Source organism: Erythrolamprus reginae, chromosome 6, assembly GCF_031021105.1.
Source record: "Erythrolamprus reginae isolate rEryReg1 chromosome 6, rEryReg1.hap1, whole genome shotgun sequence".
In the NCBI taxonomy this organism is placed as follows: Eukaryota; Metazoa; Chordata; class Lepidosauria; order Squamata; family Dipsadidae; genus Erythrolamprus; species Erythrolamprus reginae.
In genome coordinates, this window is record NC_091955.1 from 46,795,703 (window position 1) to 46,820,704 (window position 25,002).

At 36.1% G+C, this 25,002-nt stretch overlaps 1 protein-coding gene across 3 annotated transcripts in view; it reads right to left on the reverse strand.

Annotated features, from left to right (window-relative positions):
* Positions 1-520: 520 nt before the first annotated feature.
* ZFC3H1 (zinc finger C3H1-type containing) overlaps positions 521-25,002 on the reverse strand; it is a 53,731-nt gene continuing 29,249 nt past the window's right edge. For 2 of the 3 annotated variants that reach the window (XM_070755698.1, XM_070755699.1), the window contains exons 15-35: positions 23,998-24,543; positions 23,660-23,769; positions 21,652-21,783; positions 20,780-20,901; positions 20,341-20,442; positions 20,101-20,217; positions 19,031-19,214; positions 18,234-18,420; positions 16,457-16,648; positions 15,311-15,548; positions 14,667-14,769; positions 11,749-11,947; positions 11,144-11,238; positions 10,144-10,254; positions 7,086-7,190; positions 6,434-6,599; positions 4,888-4,988; positions 3,352-3,453; positions 2,724-2,763; positions 1,612-1,674; positions 521-1,486 (exon numbers count right to left, since the gene is read on the reverse strand). In XM_070755698.1, coding sequence (XP_070611799.1) covers positions 1,349-1,486; positions 1,612-1,674; positions 2,724-2,763; positions 3,352-3,453; positions 4,888-4,988; positions 6,434-6,599; positions 7,086-7,190; positions 10,144-10,254; positions 11,144-11,238; positions 11,749-11,947; positions 14,667-14,769; positions 15,311-15,548; positions 16,457-16,648; positions 18,234-18,420; positions 19,031-19,214; positions 20,101-20,217; positions 20,341-20,442; positions 20,780-20,901; positions 21,652-21,783; positions 23,660-23,769; positions 23,998-24,543 — 3,153 coding nt within the window. In that variant the 3' untranslated portion in view covers positions 521-1,348. Of the gene's footprint in view, positions 1,487-1,611; positions 1,675-2,723; positions 2,764-2,935; positions 3,013-3,351; positions 3,454-4,887; positions 4,989-6,433; positions 6,600-7,085; positions 7,191-10,143; positions 10,255-11,143; positions 11,239-11,748; positions 11,948-14,666; positions 14,770-15,310; positions 15,549-16,456; positions 16,649-18,233; positions 18,421-19,030; positions 19,215-20,100; positions 20,218-20,340; positions 20,443-20,779; positions 20,902-21,651; positions 21,784-23,659; positions 23,770-23,997; positions 24,544-25,002 lie in introns of all 3 variants that reach the window. The other variant, XR_011559484.1, reaches the window with a different exon arrangement.

The following is a 25,002-nucleotide window of genomic DNA, read 5'->3' on the forward strand; positions in this document are numbered from 1 at the left end:
TAAAGATAGAAATGTGTGGAATGGTATTGGACGGCACTGACAAACTAAATCTAGCTAAATTTTCTTTTCCTTGTACCTTCTTTACATATTATTTACTCTCTTTTTTTACTATCTATATGACACCCCTGATGGATAACCCCCCAAAATAATGGATTTCTGTATTTGTATGCTAATCATGAATTAACAAAAAAAGCTTAATTGAAACCCATGCAAGACCATGTAGTATGATTCTAGGATGCAAACATTTTGATTGTTATGAGTCTGGATTAAAAGAAATACTGGGCAAGTGTCTAATAGTCTGAACTACTACTATTACTACTAGTAGTATCCTTACTATTTTATCTTTATCACTATCTACTTTAACTTTCCAATTTATTGCTGCTGCTACTACTACTACTACTACTACTACTTATGGCTTGGTGCTTTTAAAAGATTGTAAGCTGTTGTGTGCTGTTTAAAAAAAATAATGGAAACAGAAACCACATTTTGTAATATCTAGTAAAAGACAACAAAGACAACAGATTTTTAAAAATGTATATTCAAAATATCTTTGTATAAACAGTAATACTACAATGTAGTATCTTAATACAAATGAGTTCAATATTATTAACTGTTAAACTTTTATTATTATAAATTAAATTTTCTTTACAAAAATTGCACATAATAGAATTGATCACTCTTGAGGTTCTGATGCACTGGCATTTGTAATAGAAACTGTACTCTTCAAGTTTTAGTCTCTGCCACAAGTCCAAAATGCAGAAAGGGAGTAAGCTACCCTCATAGCCTCCAAGTACAAAAGTCATACTTGTGGCCATGGCAGGTACTTTGCTTAAGAAATATTGTTTTTGTTTAAATCCTGCAATCAAAACAAATCTTGGAAACAAAACAAAGGAGATTGGGAAACAAGGACAGGGAAATAAAAAGCAAAACAAAACAGACTGGTTGTTTTTCATGTAAACAGGGCCCTCGTTATTAACTCCAAACATAGCTCTCTCAGGCATCAGTGTGAGTGTCAAGTGAAATCAGTAATAGCACAAAAGAAAATGAAAAGGAGCAGGTTTTAAAAAAAATTAATACATTTTATGTCTGTCATTGGGATGAGCTATACTTACGTACATGATGTTATGAGAGTCTGGCAGAGCCCAGAAGCAGGCCATAGAGGGCATCATTTATCCAAGGAGGCGCCATGTTAATTGTTTCCAGGTTCAAGGAATGCAAGCCAAAGAGACTTGAGCTGCTCAGCACGGCTCATCTGCTTTACACAAGCCTAAAGCCAGAGATCAGCCTGGAGAATCATTCAAAATGATTTTGGCATTTGAGAGGACTTAGTACTGACTGCACCCAGCGTTCAGTGATTCGTGCTTTCTGTTCTGTAAGTGTTTAAATTTAAAAGCTCATCTAGGCTGACTCCAACCTCTTGGCACTTGGAAACTAGTTTTCTCAGGTTATCAGTTTTACCTCCTTCTGATGCTTCAAATAGGAACTGCTGTAAGAGATGGGGAAGCAGACATGAGATTTAGCCAGAGCTTGAATATCACCACATCAATGGACATGGGATATGCAGAAAATTGAAATGAAACCTTAAACTGAAACATAAGGAGAAAACATTACATCTTTCCACAGGGTTGCACAAAGAGGTAACTTCTGAAAGGCTCTCTGATATAAGTGATGGACCTGTAAAGGAGAGACAAAAAACTATTTGATGTTATCACTCAATAATTTTTCTTCTCATTTATCTCTACATCAAACTATCTTAATCAATTTATCACACTAACTCTCATATAGTAACCTCATTAAAACACACACACACACACATTAAATCCCGCATATTTGAATTAGTACAAAAACACTATTTTCATCCGTAGAATGTAACTTTGTACTATCTTGTTTCAAAAATAAAAATTTGTTTGTGCACAAAATCCTTGGAACTGATTATCTGGGAATGAATTCACTAGGCAGGTATCGGTAGAATTATATTGTAAATGAAATATCATAAAGTCAAAGGGAACTGAATTTAAGTCAACCCAATTAGCATGTGAAAAGACTTTGGGATGGTACACAAGGGTACTAAAGTAGTGCAAATATATTGTTACTGCATCTAAAAGAAGAGACTGAGCCACATAATGAACATAACTGATTGTTTGCAAAAAAATAAATAAAAAATTCTGCGGGAATGTATTTTAGGTATATATATATATATGTACATCTAGTCTATCTGCTCCTGCTTCCTTTTCTTCTTTCAAGCAAGTAAACCAGGAAGAGGATAGTTTGACCTGATGTCTGAATTGGTGACTGAGGAAAGGACTATGTAATTAATTAAGAAGTATAATTAATGTATGTAATCAATGTAAGTTATGAATAAAAATGTTATTATTAAAACATAGTGTGTTTGGCCTGGGGCCCTGATTATTAAGGTTGGACATCAGATCAAACTATTTTACTTCTTGATTTACCTGAAATATGAAAGAAGAGCAAATTAGTTCATATTTTGTAAAACCAGAATTCATGGCTTGCTATGTAAAAATTATCCAACAGTACTATCTCTGAATACTGAAAAGCATTACTAGGGTTTTTTCTACAAAATAAACTACCATTGCGTTTATTCCAAACAGTATTGCTGCTGCTTCTTTATTAATAGAATTTAAGTAATAGATAAGACAAATTAAGAACTTCGGAACAATTATTTCCAAAATATTTCTGTTTAGCATATTTTCCTTACATACCTCTCTTTGTCCTTTTAAAAAGCATTCAGCAGCAATGGCTCTGAAGGGAAGAAATAAAAATGATTTATTTTTACTGAATACTGAATATCTTTAAGGGAAGAACACTGGATATGGAATGAAACTATAAAATCCTGGAAAGTAATAGACTAATTCCCAATGATGATAATCTATAGTGAAGAGACAAAAAAGATCCATTTTATAAACAATCTTACATGAGCAAGACATTTCAGTTGTTCCCATTATGTACAAACACTGCAGACAATGATCAGTTCATCATCACTGGATAGTGCTATTATGATATATAAAGGGGAGGGTAGAAAGGAGGAGGAAACAGAAGTCAATAATTTGAATAGTACAACACTCCAAAGTAGAAACAAGGAAAGAAATCATTTTTTCCTTACTTACATACACAAAATATACTTACTTCTCAATTTTTTTTGTATGGGGAAGCAAGGTCCTCACTTTAATATCGTGTACATTTCTAAACCAAAGAGTGTGAATTGGACTACAATGAAAACCTTCCTAGTAGAAACTATTTTGAAGACTATTTCAGTTTTATGAAGCAAACCTTTTAAAACAGAAAACTACAATAGTATCTATCTTAACAGGTGTATGACTGTTGAATTACATTTTCCAGATGGCCAGGCATGTTGGCATATTATATGTAAACATCTTGGCTTGCAGTTTCAAAATTTGAATATTGTTTTCTTCCCAATACTGCTGAAGCAACCTGTAATTACAAAGAATCATATGAGAAAATGTAGCAATAGCTAAAGTAAACATGTTAAATAAAACTTTTTTAAAACTCCAAAATAAGAAAACTCATTGCAAATACAAGTTTAGGGTTCAAATTGATATGTATTAGGTGACTGAGTCCAACCTTCTGCTTAGGGCAGAAATCTTAAATCACTCAATAGGTGATTGACCAGTTTATATTTAAACATTTCCAATGAAGGGGAATTTTCCTCCTTCAGTAACTAATCTATAGGTAAACCACTGTTATTGCTTGACAATGTTAGGATATGTTACTAAAACATATATTTATATTGAAATATATATATATAAAAATATATTTATATTTTATTTTGAAAGAAATTCCTGGTATTAAGAGGATTGGGACTCTGCTAGTTGAATAAACTTTGAAAACTAAACAGAAAATTTGGTATGAAGGGAGAAATGATGAAATGAAAAGATTAGGATGAAAACAAAAATTGACTTGGTCGACTTAAGACATCCCAATGTATCTCTGGAGAAGCTGTTTTTAATACTGGTAATTGCAGCACAACAAATTATCATTTATATGAAGAGTTTACAAATGTTTATTAAGACTCTTATTTATTAGTTATTACTAATTGACACTAATTACTAATACTAATTATTTAATTAATAGACAACAAGCAGACCTATTCAAAAGACTGAAATCTACTAAGAATTAAATGCTGGCTGGCTTAATGCTAATGAAACAATCTCTTGAGCCAGCTGCTTGCATTCATATCCTAGATTAATGCCAGTTTCTGATTGCAATGTATGGCATTTGCTTCTTTTAGTACCTGAACAAACTTTCAATTGTGTGTCCCAAAGATGCCTTTTCCAAGAGGTAACTGGACTTTCAGCTCTTCAAAGCTGAAGAAGCTTTTTGGATGAGAAGTGAAATACCTTCAAAGAAAAACAAGGAAGCCTCTTGGAAAAGGCATCTTTGGGACAACCATGACCTGAATGACTGAGAAAAGCCATGGGGAAAAAAGAGATTAACGTAACAGTTTCCTCAGGTATAGCGCTAAACTATTATTGTTCCCAATATTTTCTTATAGACTTCTGGATAATATTTATAGTTTAAGAGCCATATTTATGTTTAGAGAATTAGGATGCTAAGATTATGACTTTCACTATTCAATAAACTTTCTAAGCTGCAACGCTATATTGGCTCAGTATTGGATTGGATGACTAAGAGGGAGGAAGGACTATAGGACTGCACCGTCTTTTTTCATAGCCCCGTCTGATCCAGCCCCTTTCAGAATCTTTTTTTTAAAAAACAGCTTCTTCTCTTATATCATATTCAGTCTAGTTCAATTTACCTAATTTCTTTCCAACATTCCACTGTATTTGAAAGAGTAAAAAGAAGCACATATATAAACTTTTAGATGCTCCCAATAATATTTCTTACTTGAATGCAAGTCCAGGATTCGAAGGCATGGTAGAACAAAACCGTTCCAAAGCTTTGGAATGCTGAGTCTTTGGAATACAACTCAGATAGAAGGAAATTACCTGAAAGGTTGATTTTGAAAACATTAGAAGCTCCCATTTATTTATTTATTTTTAAAACCCTGTCCACTAGTGTAATGAGTGAGAAAATAGCATGTACACTTTTCAATTCAGTGTTAAGTTGGACTGACCACTACCTATCAAAATAATACTATTTTACGATATTCCATTATGCATCACTGTTACCTACTTGTTCCACAGGAAAGAGAAGCATGCCATCTAATTTCAGGTTGGCGTGCATTAGCAATTCTATACGGAGGTCCTTTGTTTATTTTTTATTCTGCTTTTATTATTTTTAAAAATAATTCAAGGCAGCAAACAATACATCTTCCTAGGCCAAAATAGTGAGAGAATCAGAAGTACCATCACTGGAAGCTATAGGGTGTTGCTGCAAAACCTGGGGAATGACTATCTTGATTGTTGTATTATTTTGCAGATTTTAATGGAAAGAAGTCTGCAACTGCTGGCTTTTGATAAAAGATGAGTAAGCCAAAATGAATTTTGTGCTATGTGATGAGCTCTGAAACAGAATTAATGCCTTGCTATTGGCTCAGAGCCCAAGGACCCAGATGGCATTAACATTTTTCTGGGCACAATCTGTAGAGAGGAGGATATGGTGGTGTAGACAATCTTAGACTTGAAGACCAACTCATATGACTTGCTTTGTAAGATTCTTTCCTTTCCTCCAAGCAGAATGGAGGCAAGTAATTTCCTTAGTCAGCAGCTTACTATTATATTTGGTGCACATATTAAGTGGTGCCTTCTGGGTCTATCAGTACATGGAAAATAGTGAAGAGAAATAAAAAGGGGAGGATAAAATAAAAATACAAAGCAGAAAAACAATACCTAGCAGAAGATGGAAAGAATAAAACAAAAAGACCAAGCAAATGCCCAAGGAATCATTATTTTGGATGTATTACTACAGCAGCGATGAAAAGGCAATAAAGTAGATAGTCATCAATCCTGCTAAAAGGCAAACTTTCCTAATTAATATTGCAAAAAGATTATGATTCAGTTATCCTGAACCATAGGCACAATGAAAAACAGTCATGATAACACTCTCTCAATGCAAGTAACCTGAAGTTATCATAATACCCTTAAGTTTTGATAGAGGACAATATTTATATCTCAAGTTTGAAACGAGGAGCCCTTGGTACTCTGTAAGTTTGGTTGTTTTTTTGCAAACATTTCATTAAGGGTAGGTAAATGTCAGCACTGATGATGTTACCTAGTTCGGTAATGATATGTCTGTAAGAATATAACCAAGCATTACATTTCTTCGTTCATTCCACCTGAAAATATTGATTTCAACATCACATTTTCTCCTGCCCTCTCCCAAGATCTGATGGGTCCTTAAAATTTTTTTAGCTAATCGAGGATGTCAAAACTTTTCTTGTAATGTTGCTTATATTAAGTTTGCTTTACTGTGGGCTTTTGAAATATTGTACCTTGTTATGAAATTCATAGTTGGTCCAGTAATCAGCAGTGCTAAATGGAATAGGGTAACGTGTTGGGACTGTAACAAGACATCTGTTCACAAGATCAGTAAAAAGCTTGAATTCTTGAACTTGATTGTTGGATTTGACAATTTTGTCATTCATGAAAACAAGGTAACTGGAAAACACAAGTAAAACTCATATTTGAATAATTCTGAATATGCTATTAAATATCTTTAAAACAAAGATTTTTCACAGCCTTGGGGATCTCAGGGATAGTTTATACAGTAGTTTTATAAGCTCAGGTGAATGTTATTGGGTTTTATACGAGAAGCAACACATTTCCCCACCTTCCTAGCCTTTTGGAAGAGTATGAAAGTCTTGGCTTTGCCAAGTGGCCTGGAGGTCCAAGAGTACCATGCAACGTGGAGATGACTGGTGAGCTGAAGGTACTTCCTCTTCCTTTTAACTTTGATACTATCTTTTAACTTAGTTTTAAATTGGTTTTTAACTTGTTTCTAACTATAGCTATAGTATGACTTAATTTTTAATATATAAATTAGCTAGAGGCATGCAAATATAGTGGACAATATAGAAATTTGATATATAAATAAATATGCTAGCTAAATATATAGCCAGGTAATATTTCATCATTTATTCTTACTCCATCCAAATCTGCTGAACTGTTTCCTCTTGCATGACTGATCCCAGTGCTGCCTCAAATGCATCTGTTGCTTCCATAGAAGTTCCATGAAGAGATTGGTATAAACTATATAAAAAGAAACATTTTTGTAAGCAAACACATACACTTTCTGCTAAAAGGAAATGGCAATTGAGGAAGATGACATTCAGAACCAAAAACTGTCAAAATAGGTTTTAGTTTGCACACAACATTAAATTGGTTTAGTTTATGTGAACAGATTTGTAAAGAAAGTTTTGAGCTAATTTTTTTGACCTCCCAAAACACTACATAGCAGAACAAAAATTCCACTTGCCTTTATTTTGTTGTTCACTAGTAATTTTTATATAAAAGATTCTGTTTTAAGACAATCTGAACTCCAAAACATAATTTTAGGAATTGATTAGAATTTTGAAATAATAAAATGGGATTAATGAACAAAAAAACCTGATTTGTTTTCCTAGAGGTATGATGGCAAAGGAATATACATTCATTCTTATGTACATAAACCAAAGTTGTATTTCGATTTTTAAAAGTCAGCAGATAGCATACAATAAATTGAAATGATTAAATTCAAAACCAAGAGGGAAATTTTATATTTCAATTAATACTTTCAAATAAATGTTATTCTCAAAATATAGTGATTCTACTCAATAGAGAAATAAGCCAAAATGGAGAACATTCATGCGGTAAAAGTATTCACAAATAGTGTTGGGCGAACCCAACAAAGTTTGGGTTCGGACGTACTTGGCGGCGGAGTTTGGGAAAGTTCGCCAAACCTGAACCCAAACACTTCTGGTCTTCCGCCAAAGCAGCCTGCAGCAACCTGTCTCCTTTTATTTCTTACGGAAAAGGCTCGGACGCCGCTGACACACCTTTTCCTTAAGAAAAGAGACTCCTTCCTGGCCCGTGGCTTTATTTCCTCCTCAACTCCCCTTTTCGGCCCCTGCCAGGAAGGAGTCTCCGTGACGTAAAAGCCCCGCCCCTGGAATCCCCTCGTGGGCGGCAAGCAAATGGGATTCCTCGCCTCCTTTTGCTTGTAGCGCCATCCCCGAGGCAGGGAAATTTTGGGCTCGGAGGTGGCGTGGCTCTCCCCGTTACACTCCAAAGAGCGCTGGGGTGAGCTAAGGCTGCTCTGGGCAATGGGCGCAACAGTGGGGGAGAGCAGCGCCACCTCCGAGCCCAAAATTTCTCCGCCTCGGGGATGGCGCTGCAAGCAAAAGGAGGCGGGGAATCCCATTTGCTTGCCGCCCATGAGGGGATTCCGGGGGCGGGGCTTTGACATCACAGAGACTCCTTCCTGGCCTGTGGCTTTATTTCCTCCTCAGCTCCCTCGTTTTGGCTCCAGCTCGCAGAAGAAAGTGAAAGTGAAGATCGAGCTGTGGGCGCCCCATTCATTCCCCATGATTGGTTCGCTTTTGTCTCCTTTTACTGTAGCCACCACCGCTGAGGTTATCTGAGACTGGCGGTGGCGGCTTTGAGGACTAATCCTAAATCCAGGAGCTTCGCAGATTTATTTATTTATTTTATTTATTTATTCAATTTTTATGCCGCCCTTCTTCTTAGACTCAGGGCGGCTTACAACATGTTAGCAATAGCACTTTTTTAACAGAGCCAGTCTATTGTCCCCACAATCCGGGTCCTCATTTTACCCACCTCGGAAGGATGGAAGGCTGAGTCAACCTTGAGCCGGTGATGAGATTTGAACCGCTGACCTTCAGATCTACAAGTCAGCTTCAGTGGCCTGCAGTACAGCACTCTACCTGCTGTGCCACCCCGGCTCGGACAAAAGCTCGATCTTAGTCAGAGCCCTCCCCGCCTCCCCCTCCCGTCCACCTCCCGCTTGAAACTGCTGGCCGGGATCCTGAATAGCAGTCCGGCAGAAGCGCTGGGGGGTGGGGGGTGGAGGTGTCAGGCTCCATCAAGCAGGCGATGGCTGGGAGCCTCCGAAATGAGAGATAACTAGGGGCATGGGTTTTCGGCGGCTCCTGGCCATCGCCCGCTTGATCGAGCCTGACACCTCCCCTCCCTCCTCCTGTCTCCTGCCTCCCTCCCAGCCTTTTGACCATCTGACAGCTCCCCGGGGTTCGCCTTCCTCCGCCACCACCAGCGCCCAGCTCCTTCTCTCCTCTTCTCAGAAGATGACAGCCGGGCAGCGGCGCTGAGGCTAGGGGAGTGGGGAGGGGATTCCCCTCTGCCTGTCGCCGCCCCCGAAAACTTTCAAGGAGGGTGGAAGCCCCAGCTCCCAGCCATCGTCCTCCCCCCCCAGCCTCTGCGCCACCGCCGCCCGCTCCTGTCATGTTCTGAGAAGAGGAGGGGAAGGAACCTTAACTTCCTTATTTATTTAGTCCAACCTTGGCAACCTTTAAGACTTGTGGACTTCAACTCCCAGAATTCCTCAGCCAGCTTGGCTGAGCCAGAGCCCTCCCCACCTCCCCCAGTGTTCGAGTGAACGCCGAACCTCAACACAGACTTTTTAAAAAGTTCAGGTTCGGGTTCGGCATGCCAAACACCGCAAAGTTCGGTACGAACCCGAACTATGTAAGTTCGGTTTGCCCAACACTATTCACAAGTTACAATTTCCAGAACATACATTCTTACACGAAATGAAGGAAAAAAGGCTTCTTGTAAGCAAGAGTCCTCAGAGAGGGGCGGCATATAACTCTAATTAATAAATAAATAAATAAGACAGCTTTTATTTTTATATCTCATACAGACATTGATGTGGAAGATTTTGAGCTTTGTTCTCTTTGAATACCCAAAATAAATACTTGAATTCTGATTTTTTAAAAATTGAAATGTACTCCTTTTCATTAGGTAGAATTTAGGATTCTAGAAAAAAACACACACCCTAAAATATTCCCATCTTTCCAAATTTTTCCATCCTTACCTCCTAACACTAATTTGTAAACTGAAATGCATAGGAGAAAACTACATTCACCAAGTGTGATCTGCCAGGAACAGAAGGGCTGCTTTTCAAGAACTTGTTTAGTATAAGGCACCCTATGCAAACTCTTATTAGCATTAAAACAAACAATCTCACCAGTATATCTGCCACAGGTAAGGAATCTGCTGGTTTAAAACATCTTCCATAAAATTTCCCTTATACAAGGGTGGTGTAAATTCAATTGGCATTGGAAAATTCAAAAAATACCTGCAACAAAAGATCTGCTTTTAGTATGAAAATGTTTACTATATAGAACTAATATTATATAAGACACTTTATAAACATATAGCAAAAATCAAATTCTAAATGCTATGTTAGCTATTAAGTAGGAATCAAATTAGATCCTGCAACAAAAGTGTAACTGCAAAATACGGTAGATGCAAAAATTTCCCATCCATACTACTAGCACAATATTGTATTTAGGAACTGCATAGAATTTTAATTAATAAGAGGAATTGTAAGTACTAATACAAAACCTAAAAGGTGGCATCATGGCAGCAGCTAGGGGTTATTTCAGAAGTGAAGAAGTAGAGAAATTCCTTTTAATATTTGCATCATTACTTTGTTCTAATTAACTTGATTGAGCTCAGAATTTTCAACTGAGAAAAAGAAGAGCTTCTCTGAGTAACTGAGTAATTTCAGCACTATTTTGAGTAACAATGAGTTGAATTTAATCTAACAAAAACAGAAAGACTACAAGAAGTGGCTATGTTCCAATAAAAATGTACATGTTAGTGAGGAAACTATTCTAAGCCAGACCCAGTATAATAGATTATAATAATGAATGAACAGTGATCTGTGTGCAGGTATAAAATAGTGGATACAATATTGACACAAGTCTGAAGACAAAATTTATTAGTTACAAAATTGTTCTTTAGTGGAATGAGGACCTAAATTCATAAAGCACAAACTGAATATTTGAAATCCTTTCATTAAATAGTAGGCAAATGGAAATAATTGATCTTCATGAAAATATGCTTAGTAGACTGGAACTTGACAACATATCACTAGAATTTCTAAAAATACATGTATGTTACAATTTCTACATCAAAAATGAGGGTAATTCAATGTAGAGTAAAACAGCAGCCAGGCTTACCGTAATAAATCTACAGGATGATTTTCTTGAGGAACATACTCAAAGAATGCAGCAACAAAGGCTTGCAACAGCGCAGGAATACTATCTGATCTATTCTGTCATAAAAGAATTAAATCTGATGTTAGCTTGCATTATAGAATATGCAGTACAAGTTAGCATTATATAAAAACATTTCAATGATTTTTGAAACTAAATCAATTAAATGAGTTGTCATATGGAAATATTAAAAGTATAATTTTAGTAATTATATAAAAGCAGAAAAAGAGGGAATCTGAATAGTCAGAGAGATTACTCAGAAGCAACACAAGACCAAATTAACGTTTATATACAAAAAAGAATACAAAGCATCCTTTCAGGTATAAAAGAAAGATATGAAAAATCCATCTAGTATGTTATATCTTTGTCATCAAGTTCTACGTCATCTGCTCAATAAACCACAACATTCAGATTCATATCTCAATCTTGTAACATGTAAACAATTGATTTGGGTAAGACACATTTTTACTTTATTCTAGAGCAATCGCCAACACATCTCATGATAAAGTTGTGATTTTTCATTGGAAAAACTGTAATAAATAAATCAAATATGAAACAAATTGTTTTACCTGCATCATGAAAAAATTGCACATAAAGTAAAAAACCTGGGCATTCTGAGGATTCTTCTCAAATGCTGAGAGCCACACATCGCAAGCTCTTTCAATCTCTCCTGTTCTCAAATACAAATCAACTAGAGTCTTCAAAAGATGACAGTCAAAAGGATTTAATTTCAGAAGTGATTTACTCAGTTCAATAGCAGCTTCCCACCTTGAATGAAAATCAGCGAAGTTTTCCATGAACATCTTTCACAGATTATTTAAAATGTTAAAAGAATGTAATTCAAAAGCTTTATACATTTTTAAAAAAACTGATCCACTCTTGTGGCAGCACTCAACTAATATTCTCTGGCTTATAGGAAAGTGAACACAAGAACAAGGGGGCACAATCTGAGGTTAGTTGGGGGAAAGATCAGAAGCAACATCAGAAAATATTATTTTGCTGAGTAGTAGATGCATGGAAAAAAACTTCCAGCAGATGTGGTTGTTAAATCCATAGTAACTGAATATAAATATGCCTGGGATAAACATATATCCATCCTAAGATAAAATAAAGGGAATAGTATAAGGGCAGACTAGGTGGACCATGAGGTCTTTTTCTGCCATCAATCTTCTATGTTTATCTATAACCACTAAGAAGAGTTAGGTCTGATTATTATTATACAGAAAACTATTAGAAAATCTAAGAGCTACATGGAGTGCTGAATAACGCTGCCAAGAAAATCTTTTGGCCACACCCAAGGTCAGCAGGAGTGAACTTAATTCAAATTTGTCAACAGAAACATGAACACGAAACTGTTTGGAGTCCTTACGGCTGTGAGCTTGGCCACCTGCTCTTCAGATCATTCCTCTAACTTGTTTAAGGACTTCAGGAAAGGGGAATTGAGGTAGAAGGAGGCACTTGTTCCTTCACATCTTCAGGAGGTCTTGTTTCACCTCTTAAATAAGTCATTTCTCTTTCGTTACCTAACCTTCAATTTTCAAGGAAGCTGGTTGAGGTTATTGCCTCATTCTGATGCAACCAGTTGCTCTGTTTGATACCATCAACCATTTTTCTTTCACTATCAGCTCTGTGGACGGGGCACCAAGCATTATATTGTGTTGGTTTGCCTACTTTCTTTAGGATCGATATTCTGTAGGGCAGTGCTTCTCAAATAATGGAAAGTGCCCCTGTAGGGGAGCGTGGAGCAATGCCAAGGGGGGCATGTGTGACCCCAAGGAACATGCGTGGTCCTTCTCAATTAATTCCCCTGGACAGGGAGTGTTTTCCCTGTTGCACGCTACTCTGGGCCCGGAAGAGAAGGCAGCCAAGCGGGGCGGCTGCATGGGTTGTTGTTCTCGGTGGCGCAGTGGTAGCTATGAACGGTGTGGCGAACCTGCTGATGGGCAAAAGCTGTGTAAAAGCTTCAAACGGCACCCTAAAGCCTCCTTCCACACCATTCATTATGAGTGCTCGGCAGAGGCAGTGTTTATGGGCCAGACTGATGACCCCAAAACATTGTCTTGATTAAGTTGGCCCAGCCCATTGTCAAAAGAAAGCTTATGCCTGTTTAACCGAAAACAGGCTCCACTGAGTTCAGTGTGATTTACTCCAAGTGGGTAGAGCAGCCTTCCCTAGCAAATAGTTTGCTTGTAGCTTATAAGTAAAATAATAAATATTAACACTAAAATTCCATTGGGGCACAGATCGGGGAGTCGGGGGGCGCACAAAATGTTTACTTCTTCCCGGGCGAACGGGACAGAAAATAATTGAGAAGCATTGCTGTAGGGAAACAGATCTCGGCTACTATTCAACATCTACATGAAGCCGCTGGGTGAGCTCATCCACTGCCATGCTGTGAGATATCATCTGTGTGCTAATGACATCCAATCATGTATTTCTGCATCTGGTCAATTAAGTAATGCTGATGATGTCTTATCGTGGTTTCAAGAAGATGAAGGGATCTGGAGGGATAACAATAGAATTCAGCTGAAGCTTGGCAAGACTGTGTAACTTTGGGTGTTGGGACCTTCCATTTCTGGGTCTATACCCTTTAAGAGTATCCAAAAGTTTTAGTTTGTACAGAATGTAGCAGTATGGGAAATTAAATGGAATAGCAGACATTATATGTCTGTTCTTTCAGTCCACTGGTTGCCAGTTTTGCTTCCAGATGCTGGGTTTTTTTTTTTACCTTTAAAGCCCTCCCTGGCATGGTGTCAGGCCCAGAACTATGACATTTAGTAATTCTTCCAAATTGAATTCTTTATTATTTCACATCTACAGATAAAATCTTGGCAGACTGAGGATTCTACTACCTGCATCTACAACATATTCTGTGAACTATTAGGGAATGGCTGTGCTTTACCTTTTTTTCCCCACAGACATCATTTCTGGGCTGAGTTGCCTGTTACTCCCTTAGAATACACCCTGGGGATCCAATTTCTCACTATATTTCATCACATTGGGTCAGGTTATTTGAGAGACTGCCTCTTCCCATCCCAATTACATCTGTCTGTCCCAGATGTAATTGGGATGGGAAGAGATCCAACAGAAGAATTGCATATGCTCTATAACCGCCTGCTAATTACATTTGGCAGGACCCTGAAGTCAAACCATTTCTGCCAGTGCCCATAGTTTGGGTCTATGCCTATTCATTTTTTACAATGTCATCAGGCTTGGGAGCTGAGCCCCTGTTGAGTTACTGAGGCGGCTTTATTGCTGTATCTGTCATTCTCTCCTTGTCTCTTAAAAACTGTAATATTTTTAATGGTTTTTATATTAGTTTTTAACTATTATTTTGCATCACCCAAAGATACATTTTATGAGATGGACAGTATATATAATAAAACTTTTTTTAGTCTTCTAATATAAGTAATATTAGGATAAAAACAGCTGGTCCTAGAATATAATATAAGCATACAAAAAAGTAAGTTTTTCAATAACAACAAACCTTTCTAACAGCTGCTGCAAAACAATCATGTTTCTGTACAAGGGAAGGCAAAAAATTCTTTTCTCAGTGGAAGCATCTTCACTAGTACATGATTGGATGGCATCTAAAATAATTCAGAAACAAAAAGAAAAATTACAGAATTGGAAATATAACATTTTGTTGTTGAATACATATATCCAATTGCCATCCATATTATTTACTATACTCAAGTTTAGTACTATCTTCAACAATAGTTTTATAAAATTGTTGTTTATGAACCAATGGAGTAATTACAGTGGTACTCTACAGTTGTATTGAGACTTCAATTCCCAGAATGTTTCCAGAGAAGGGGTGGTTTGCAGTGATAGCTTTCTAGAAACATATGTTATCTATTTAGAAAGAGGCATCACTAACTTTTATTGGAGCTCCTTTTTTTGTTGTGTTTTGTTTTGTACTTTTATGTATGTATTCTTATTTTGTCTTTGAAAATAATAAAAATTTAAAAAAAATTTAAAAAAGAAAGAAGCGTCACTAACATAGATATATTTACTCTAAATTAATGTTTGAAGAATTACAATCAATGCTTGTTAATTAGTAATAGCACACTGTATCATAATTACAGTATACATACTATTAAATATTACTTTAAGAATTAAACCAATTACCTTCAAACAAAGCTAACAGAGTATCAGGATTAGCTTTAACATCTTCCATTGTTTTCCAAGGTATCAAAAAGGACTCCTTTTTCATTAGTTTTGAAGGGTTGCTATTGGCAGGATCATAGAATTTAATTGGAAGATTTCCAAATTCAATCAAATGTATGTAGGATAGCCAAGCTAAGCAACGGTCACTTACAGTCAGATGTTGCACTATGATCTTATCACTTGCTGACTTCAAAGCATTCTGCGGAACAGAAAAGGATATAAGCTTAAACCTGTCACGCCCCCCTCAGAGGAGGTCTCATCAAGGAGGAGAAAGCACCTGGAAAGTTCAATCTCCTGAAACTGGAATTTCTAAAACCCCTATTTCAAACTTGCGGTGTCACGTGCTGTCATGTGATGTTCGGGGCCCTTTTTCCTTCATGGAATTGGGGTGGGTGTGGCCTGCATGTGATGCATCTGGCCCATGGGCCACCAGTTTCAAACTCCTGTTCTAAAGGTACTTTTTCAGATCTAGACTTTTTAGAAGATAAGAACTTCCCAGACCAAAAGCCATTGTTTCAATCAAAATGCAGATCTCCCTGTAAATAAAAGCTGACCTGGCAGACTTATCGTAGGTAGGTAGGTAGGCAGGTAGGCAGGAAGGGAAGGAGGGAGGAAGGGATAATTTTGCTTATGAAACAAAATCAACAGCCACAGGAATAAAACCTGGAATTTCTGTATGCTGATTTTTTGATCCTGCCTTGCATTCTGAACTATTACATTATTACCATAATTTTAAAGGACCAATTAAATATAAAGCTAACGATAACAGAAAGTAATTTCATCTTCTAGAAGGGGGGGGGGGAAGAGCTGCTATGCATTTTATCCATAGGACAAATCTGTCTATTTTAAAAGTACTTTGATTGCTAGTCATCATTCTTGTGAGTTTTGCACATTATACAATAAATGACTGGCGAACAGATTCCTCTTTCTTTTCACATATCAAGTAATGTTGATAAAAATTAGAATGTTCCCATTGCTGCTCATTTTTTCTTTTTTTTCTCTTTTTCTTTTATTCAGAGCATGCACTAGCCTCTGCAACATATGTTGAACTATCAACGAACTCTAATTATTTGGATGAAATTATAACATTATAATATATCCAAATACCTGAAATAATGCAATGGCGTTTTGATATTTTCCAGTAAAGAGACTTAAGTGAACTCTATACAGTAACATCTCCAGCAAGCGAAAGGACCAAATATTCACATTCTCCTCACTCTTTGGAGCTTTCATCAGGAATTGTAGCATTCTTCCACATACATAATCCTTTCCATCATATGAATTTTCAAGACTTAGAAACTGAACAATAGTTGGGAGAAAACATTCACTCTTAAGAATCACTTTGGCTTATAAAGTAAAATTACACAAGATTTCAAAAGATAAGATAAGCTCTTAAATTTATTCAGGTTATTTCTGAATCTTTCTCTCCTCAATTGTGTCTGGGTGTGCATGCTCTGGGTCATTCCACGATGCAGTGCTATTTAATGGGACCCAGAAACACAAGTTCCCTGCCATGGTGCATGTTCTGGTTTCTGGTAGAATTTTAGCTATTACAAATAACTTTTACTAAATGCAGTATTTCATAAACAAAGAAACTCCATCTTTATTCTCTTCCTTCCATATTCAAAATACACTTCATACTAGCACATTTCTTGTTCTCCCGTTATCTCTCCTAATTACATTCCTTTTGCATTCCTCCCAGCCTCCTCAGTTCACCAAGATTTATGTACTCACAGCATGATTCAAAAACAGCAGAAATGACTAGAAAATAACACAGAATGAGTTTGCTTGCTTGGAAGCTGAACGTGAACACCTTCCATTTTTGTTCTACAACATTGAAACTCCACCCTTTTCCCCACTGACCCCCTGACATACCAAATACATCACTCCAGTATTTAACCCATTCCTCCCCTTAATATCTTCTTCCAAACACTTGTTCCTTACATTTTTGGATCCTTCTGAATTTAGGATCAACCCAGCGAATGTCTGATTCTTCCTCGCTAGATTCTGGACTCATAGCAACATCCTGTGGCTGGCCTCCCACCTGTTCTACTACCTGTAACCCTGGGCCCACCACTAATTCATAAACACTATCTGTATCCGAGTCCTCAAGTTCTTCATCATCCTCCAACTGACCAGGAGTATGTACAACAGTGTATGCCCTATGAAACAGCATCTTCTCTGAGATCCACGAAGCCCTGACCCTGTTAAGTTTTCCAAAACACTCAGAACATTTGATTTCTCCATCAGGTGTCAGGACCAAGTTATTAATAGAGTGTTTGATATAATTCTTCAGCTTCTAAATTTTCATATCAGATATTTAAAGAGTTAATAAGTAATACCAAATGTTTCAATAGGGGAAATATTTTTGTACTGATTAAATTTATATTCAATATATTTAAAAAATACTCCATGGTAACTTTCCATGCACATCTGAAGCATTGTTTTTCTCCAAGGACATCTACCTGTCCTATCAGAATATTGTCACCTTGCAATAGAATAGAATGAGCTGGAAGGGAAATTAGAGGTCTTTTAGTCCAGCCTCCTACTCAAGCAGGAGAATCTGTGAGTATAAAGTATGCTTTTTCTGCAGTAGTCCATGCCCTATGGAACATGCCTCTACTGACGTTTGGTAGGTCTCTACCCTCTTAGCCTTCTGAAAAGCAAAATAGACCTGGCTTTTCCCCCAAGCACTGAGACAGGAGAGGTAACTGCATGTTGGAAGTGTGACTTGGCAGCCAAGTTTTATTTCTAATGCTTATGGTTTTTAATAATTTTAATGTGGTTTTTATGCTGTTTTGATTCTTGACTGAGAGATTCTCAGACTTTGGTATAAGATGGAGAGGGATATATGAAAGTTTCAAATAAATAAAATATAACTTACTGTCCACCAAATCTTATAAGTGGGAGCATATTCCACTGCTGTCTCACACATTTCCTGTACTTCTTCCTTAAGCCCCCTTTTTGAAAATAGCTTGAGATAATGACACCAGATTTCAGAATTGTCTTTGTTATTTTCTAATGCTCGGGCCAAAACATTTAAAGCTGAATCCAAGCATTCAGCAGATGACCTTTGTAAAAACAAATGGAAAACAAGAAAATACTTTAACAATTTGTAAAGAGGCAGTCATTTTGGTATGTTGTTGAAAAAAATTGTGGTACCATAAATTAATAGATTTGTCATGACATAAACTTTCTTGCATTGCAACATTTGCAACTAACATTTGCTGCCTGCTAATGTTCTTAGAGTATTTGTCAGTTATTTTCTAAAAAAAAATTAAGTCTTCTCATGATAGTTCTTCAATTCTCATCGTTTTAGACAGATATTTCCTATTTTATCCAAATACATTCTTCAAAAAGCAAAAGCAAAATATTTTATTTTCATATAACCTTTGAAACCTGAAATGAATTGTGTTAATTCATTTTTATAGCAAACAAGCCTTCCTACTACACAGTGCTGAAAATAAACATATTTTATCTTAGAATATACCAATGTTTTATTACCTTTACACTGGATTTATAACATAGCAACACAGCAAATTGTTTTTCAATTGCTTTTAAACAATAGCTTACTTGTCTTTTGAGCAAGTGCACAAAACTGACAAACCGTTAAGGGAACATAGGTGAGACGATACTGAGCAAAAGTGCAACTGAGTGATCTGCACAGTAAGAGTTACCTACCCTTCATTTTGATTCAGGTACTTATAAGCAAGTTTGATCCAAAGTTGAACATTAGAAGGATTCTCAAGTACGCTTGCTTCCAAGTTTGAAATGTCATCAGTCTCACTGGTAAAATACCTCACATCATCTGGAGTCACAACAGCATCCAGAGCAGGAACACTTATTTTGTTTTCTACTGGAGGAGCTAGAAATAAAAGTAATATGTTTTTCCCATGACAATTAAGATATCCAGGATTGAAGTTATTCCTAATTTTAAGTACAGGTAGTCCTTGATTTACAACAGTTCATTTAGTGACTGTTCAAAATTACAATACCACTGAAAAAAGTGATGTATATTCAGATGCTTGCCAATCAATTCATATTTAAGACAGTTGCAACGTCCTGGGATCCTGGGATCAATTTTTGTGACCTTTTGACAAGCAAACTCAATGGGGAAGCCAGATTCACTTAACAACCTGGTTACTAACTTTAGCAACTGCAATGATTCACTTAACAACTGTGGCAAGAGAGGTTGTAAAATGGGGCAAAACTCACTTAACAAATGTCTCACTTAGCAACATAAATTTTGGGCTCAATTGTAGTTATAAGTCAAGAATTACCTGTATTTCAGCAAGGCAGGCTGGCATGAGTGGGGGCCTACCTACCTTCTAAGTTAAAATGAGCTGCAGGGGAGAGGCACATTTATGTTTCATAGTTATAAAAATCTGAAAAATGTGTTTTTCCAGAAAATTGTTTTACTTTGAAAATGAAAGAGTCAAAGAAAACTAACTATTGGAAACAACAGTTTTAGTCTGTTTTACTAAAAATAAGATTTAGTCAGGATGGTAACAATTTTTAAATAATTAATACAATAAGGATTCTGCCAAAACTGAAGTAACGAAGGTAAAAGATTCTGAGTAATTATGTTTTCTCTGCCATCAAGTTAGAATCAGCAATCTCTTGTTTTGGTCTTCCAAGTTGCTTCTTACATTAACATTCATATGTGATTATGAGATAAATTTAAGCATAAATCAAAAACTATGTGAAGCACAAATATTTTAATAAATAATTTTTAGATGGCTGTTTGTTACCATATTTAATGGGGCCAGAAGATAGCTCCTCTTCATTACTACTATCACTGTCCAGTGTTTTTTTCAAGTACTTTACTCTCCACTTCCTTTCTTCTTTCCAGGTTGTAAATGGAGGGGCTGTTAGTGAAAAGAGAAAGAAGAAAATTTTGAAAAACAGTGGGTTTTTAAAAGAAACTCCTTAAGCAAATGCAAAATGCATCTTAAAATGCTTAACCATTGATATTGTTAAAAGTTACTTACTATGGCCCTTGCTTTCATTGATATTGCTAACTAGAAGAACAGCAATCTGATCCATTGCCATGCGATCTTTATTTACCCCGAACAGCTTCTCTATGTATTTTTCTGAAACGAGATGACAATATTGAAGATTTAGACTACAAATTTTTACAAGTGTACATTCACATATCTAGGAAGAAATTCACACAAAAAAAGGCAAAACTTATTACAATGAAAATAAATGCAAACGTAACTTTCATAAACTTAATCAGTGAGTCACATTATTAAATTAATATTGTAAAACAAAAGGTTGCTTTATATTTTCTTATTATTTTATTACAAAATAACTGGAAGCATTAGAAAGCAACTTGTTTTTTATATGTATAGCAAAAAATATTGTGATCAGATTTAACAGTAACACTATAGAATAAAAATCTTTATTGATATACTAATATGCACATACCTGTTGCGGTACTTATCTCCTCATCAGTACTTTTATCTGAACAGCCTATCAAACCTAAATTGTATGAAATAACATCCTCAAATAGTTGTCTCCTACTAAGAGTGCAGTCTTTCATGTGTTGCCTAAAAGTAAACAATATACTTTTTACAAAATGTAAGAAGAAAAAAAATATGAACACAGGATCATAATATGTGAAAATTTTAATTAACAGATGAAACTATTTTAACTATCAGAAGTTGAGAACAATTTGCTATCTAACAAAGCCCTTTTCTCATAAAGGACATTTTTCACCCTGCTTTGTAATACTTAGCTACTGTATATTAATCTATGTTGAGGCATTCAACATTAAAAATGACATTCCGACAGGATTTTTTTGGACAATCCAGCTGTATGGAGTAAGGCCAAAAATAAATCCAGTGAACAAAATGGATTTCAACACATAAAACATGAATTCTGCAATAAAATGAGCACTAAGATTCCCAATGTCCTCCATCACAAGCCAAATGTAACTTTTAGTATCATTTAGTAAAAATATAGAATAGGTAATCCTAGACTAAATCATTCATTTAGTGACCATTTTAAGTTATAACAGCACTTAAAAAGTGACTTACAAGAGAGAGAGAGAGAGAGAGAGAGAGAGAGAGAGAGAGAGAGAGAGAGAGAGAGAGAGAGAAACAAAGATCTTTTAAGTATAAATATACTTAAAAGATACCATGACAAAAGGAAAACAAGCATGTTTTTTTAAAAGAATATGTCACCATATTTAATGCTTCTTAAAGCTGCTTATGCTGTTTTTGCTCAGACAGTCTGACAATGACAAATTCATTTCAATAATCAGAAATACCCTTAATTTAAGATACAAAATAACTCACCATTGGCACTCATCGTCATTGCATGTGCCTGTTAAATCAAAACGGCAAAAACACTGTTTGGGTTCAATCTTATTGCTGTAGGATACTGAGCTGAGGTAAAGTTTTTCTTTTGTTCTAAAATAAGGACTAAACCTAAAAAACATAAGTAAAATAAAATCATCAAGCAAATAATTTTTAAATCAAAAATGGGAAAGGTACTACATTGCATTCAAATCAATGCTACAACTGTAATTACAGTCAGATACCCAAAATACTGTTTGTTATTCAGTCCGAAAGGAAGATCAATTGTTCTTATGCACAGAACCTGTTAATAATAAATTAGTAATATTTTATCTAAACAGTGTAATCCAATATTGTCACTGGAAATGATTTTTAAATTCTAAGTTCCCCAAAAAAGCAAGGATGCAGAGAAATGTTAGTATGTTTATATGAAAAGAGACACTACTATATTTAAAATTATATGAAAAATGAATAGAAAAAAAAGTCAAATTAGTGACTGTGTGAATGGGTGAGAATAGAGCCAGAGCCAGATCAGAAGTAAGTGTAGATGTAAGATGTAGAGTTAGCCAAAACTAAGTAGTGTGATACACTTACCTAAATATCCCATTTAGGTAAGTGTATCACACTACTTAGTTTTGGCTAACTCAAGACAGCAAATATATCCCCTCTGTTTAAAATATGTTCATCTCCCACTGATTTTAGAATAGACCATTACAAGGAGCTCAGCATATCTGCATGTCTCAACTTTTGAAGGTGCATTTGTGAACCAATTCTTATAAACCTTATTTCCACCATCAGAATAGAAGGTATTTTAAATAAATACAGGTAGTCCTTCATTGACCTTCAATTTGAAGCTACATCAGAGCTCCCAGTTGTTTGCAGCATCCTGCAGTCAAATGACCATCTCCCCCCCCCCTCCAAAAAATCCCAGTATTTAGTTCCATTCTGGGTTTCAATAAAACCTCCCAATAGCAATGAGTTTGCTTTCTGACCATGGCATTCATTTTACAATGGTGGTATTTGCTTCATGATTGCTACATTTGTTTTCAAACCACTACAAAAAAAAGTGTCACAAAATAGCAATAGCAATAGCACTTACACTTATATACTGTTACACAATGCCCTCTCTAAGCAGTTTTACACAGTCAGCATATTGCCCCCAACAATTTGGGTCCTCATTTTACCCACCTTAGAAGGATGGAAGGCTGAGTCAACCTTGAGCCTGGTGAGATTTGAACTGCCAAATTCAGGCAGCCGGCAGTCAGCAGAAGTAGCCTGCAGTACTGAATTCTAACCACTGTGCCATTGTGGCTCATAGAGTTGTTCACATGAATCACTTTTATGACTGTAATTGGCAGGCTCCCTCGCAGCTGTAAATTGAGGACTACCTGTAATTTTTGCTCTAGTCCTTCCCCTATCCCTGTACTAACAATGCACTTGAGTTACATCCAAAAAGGATGTTGAGACTCTAGAAAGAGTGCAGAGAAGAGCAACAAAGATGATTAGGGGACTGAAGGTGAAAACATATGAAGAACGGTTGCAGGAACTGGGCATGTCTAGTTTAATGAAGGACTAGGGGAGACATGCTATCGGTGTTCCAATATATCTCAGGGATTGGCACAAAGAAGAGGAAATCAAACTATATTCTCCAAAGCACCTGAGAGAAAAACAAGAAGCAATGGGTGGAAACTAAACAAGGAGAAGCAACTTAGAACTACGGAGAAATTTCCTGACAGTTAGAACAATTAATTGGTGGAACAGCTTGCCTCCAGAAGTTGTGAATACTCCAACAGTAAAAGTTTTTGAGAAGATGTTGGATAACCATTTGTTTGGTGGTGGTGTTGTTATTATTATTCAGTATAACCCAGTTGCTGCTAAGACAACACATATTTACACCTCCTTTGACAATAGGACATTTTCTGATTATATTATACATTCCCATGTAAATTCTAGAACAACAGCAGTATCCCATTGGTGGCAAACAATTTTAACAAATCCATGTTCATACCTGTAAGATTTAAAAACAAGAAGAGGACTATGATATGGTCCAAATGGGTATGGCTTTCCTTCTGTTTGTTTATTAGGAGCTGTGAATTGATCTATATCCACTGTTATTTCCTAGGAAAGAGTATATGTGTGTATAAATTGAAACACTATATGAAGATTCACAACATAGTAATTAAAAAAATAATGCATTGGAACTAAGATTATAATCTTCCTACTTTTTTTAGAACGATAGTACTGTAAACAAGTAAGACAGGCTAATGAATACTAGCCTAACTTCTATTCTAAGCATTAACAATAAGTGGAAAGCATCAGTTTTCTATTATTTAATATATAACTTACTTGACCACAAGCCTTTTCTTCAACAGAAATAATGAATGGTGCATTTTTTTCCAAAACTTCTTTCAAACCATCAGCTTTCACATAAAGATTTTTTAGTTCATCAATATTCAGCCCCAAAAATAGCTCTGGTTGTTCTAATGTCTTTTTAGAAAGTTTGTTTGCAGCTTCTTGCTTAGGAGTGTCCACATGTTTAAAATTAGGTTTAGTAAAAGAATTTGATTCTCTGAAAGACCTTCTTCGTTCTCTACTACAATTGGATGAAATTTCATCATCAAAAAAATTCTCTTCAATATCCAAACTCAATTTGTCTTGTGTAAGATCATGAAGGGAAGGCTGAGGTAGTGAAAATTCAGATTCTTCTTCTACAGAAGGGACAATAGCTTGATCCTTACTCTGATATGCATGGGCCTCTTTTAGTTGCTGAATTTTAAGGGCATACTCATGTTGCAATTGTTGCAGCCTTTTTTTCTCCTGTGCAATCAACTCTGCAGAATGCTTCTTTGGACTTGATGAAGGTGATTTCTCCAGTCTCAATGTTTTGTTTGGCTGCAAAGAAGCAGAGATCTCTCTCACAAACTCAATTATGGGCAAGATAAATTAGAAACACAACATTTGACTAACTTCATCATTATTATCTTTAGGAAGAATTTATATCTTCAGCAGAAAAGTGCAACTTTTTGGCATATTTACAAAAGTTCAACTCAACCATTCTACATATTTAAAATGATCCACAGTTTTGCAACTTGAGCCTGTCAGGTTTTCAGTTCATGTACCAAATGGCTAGTAAGCATAGACCCAAGTTCATTATCTATGAAGATGTTGGAGGGAAGATAAATAGGCGAAGGGGGAAAGTAGCATTTTGCTTACTACAAACCTCCAACATTAATTGACTTACTACAAGTTCCCTTGTTTTTATTTAGATCTATCCAGGCAGGGACAGCAGACAAATGCTTTTTGGGCCCCTCTACCTGCTGTATTCTGAGCACCAAACAGCTCTGTTCCTGC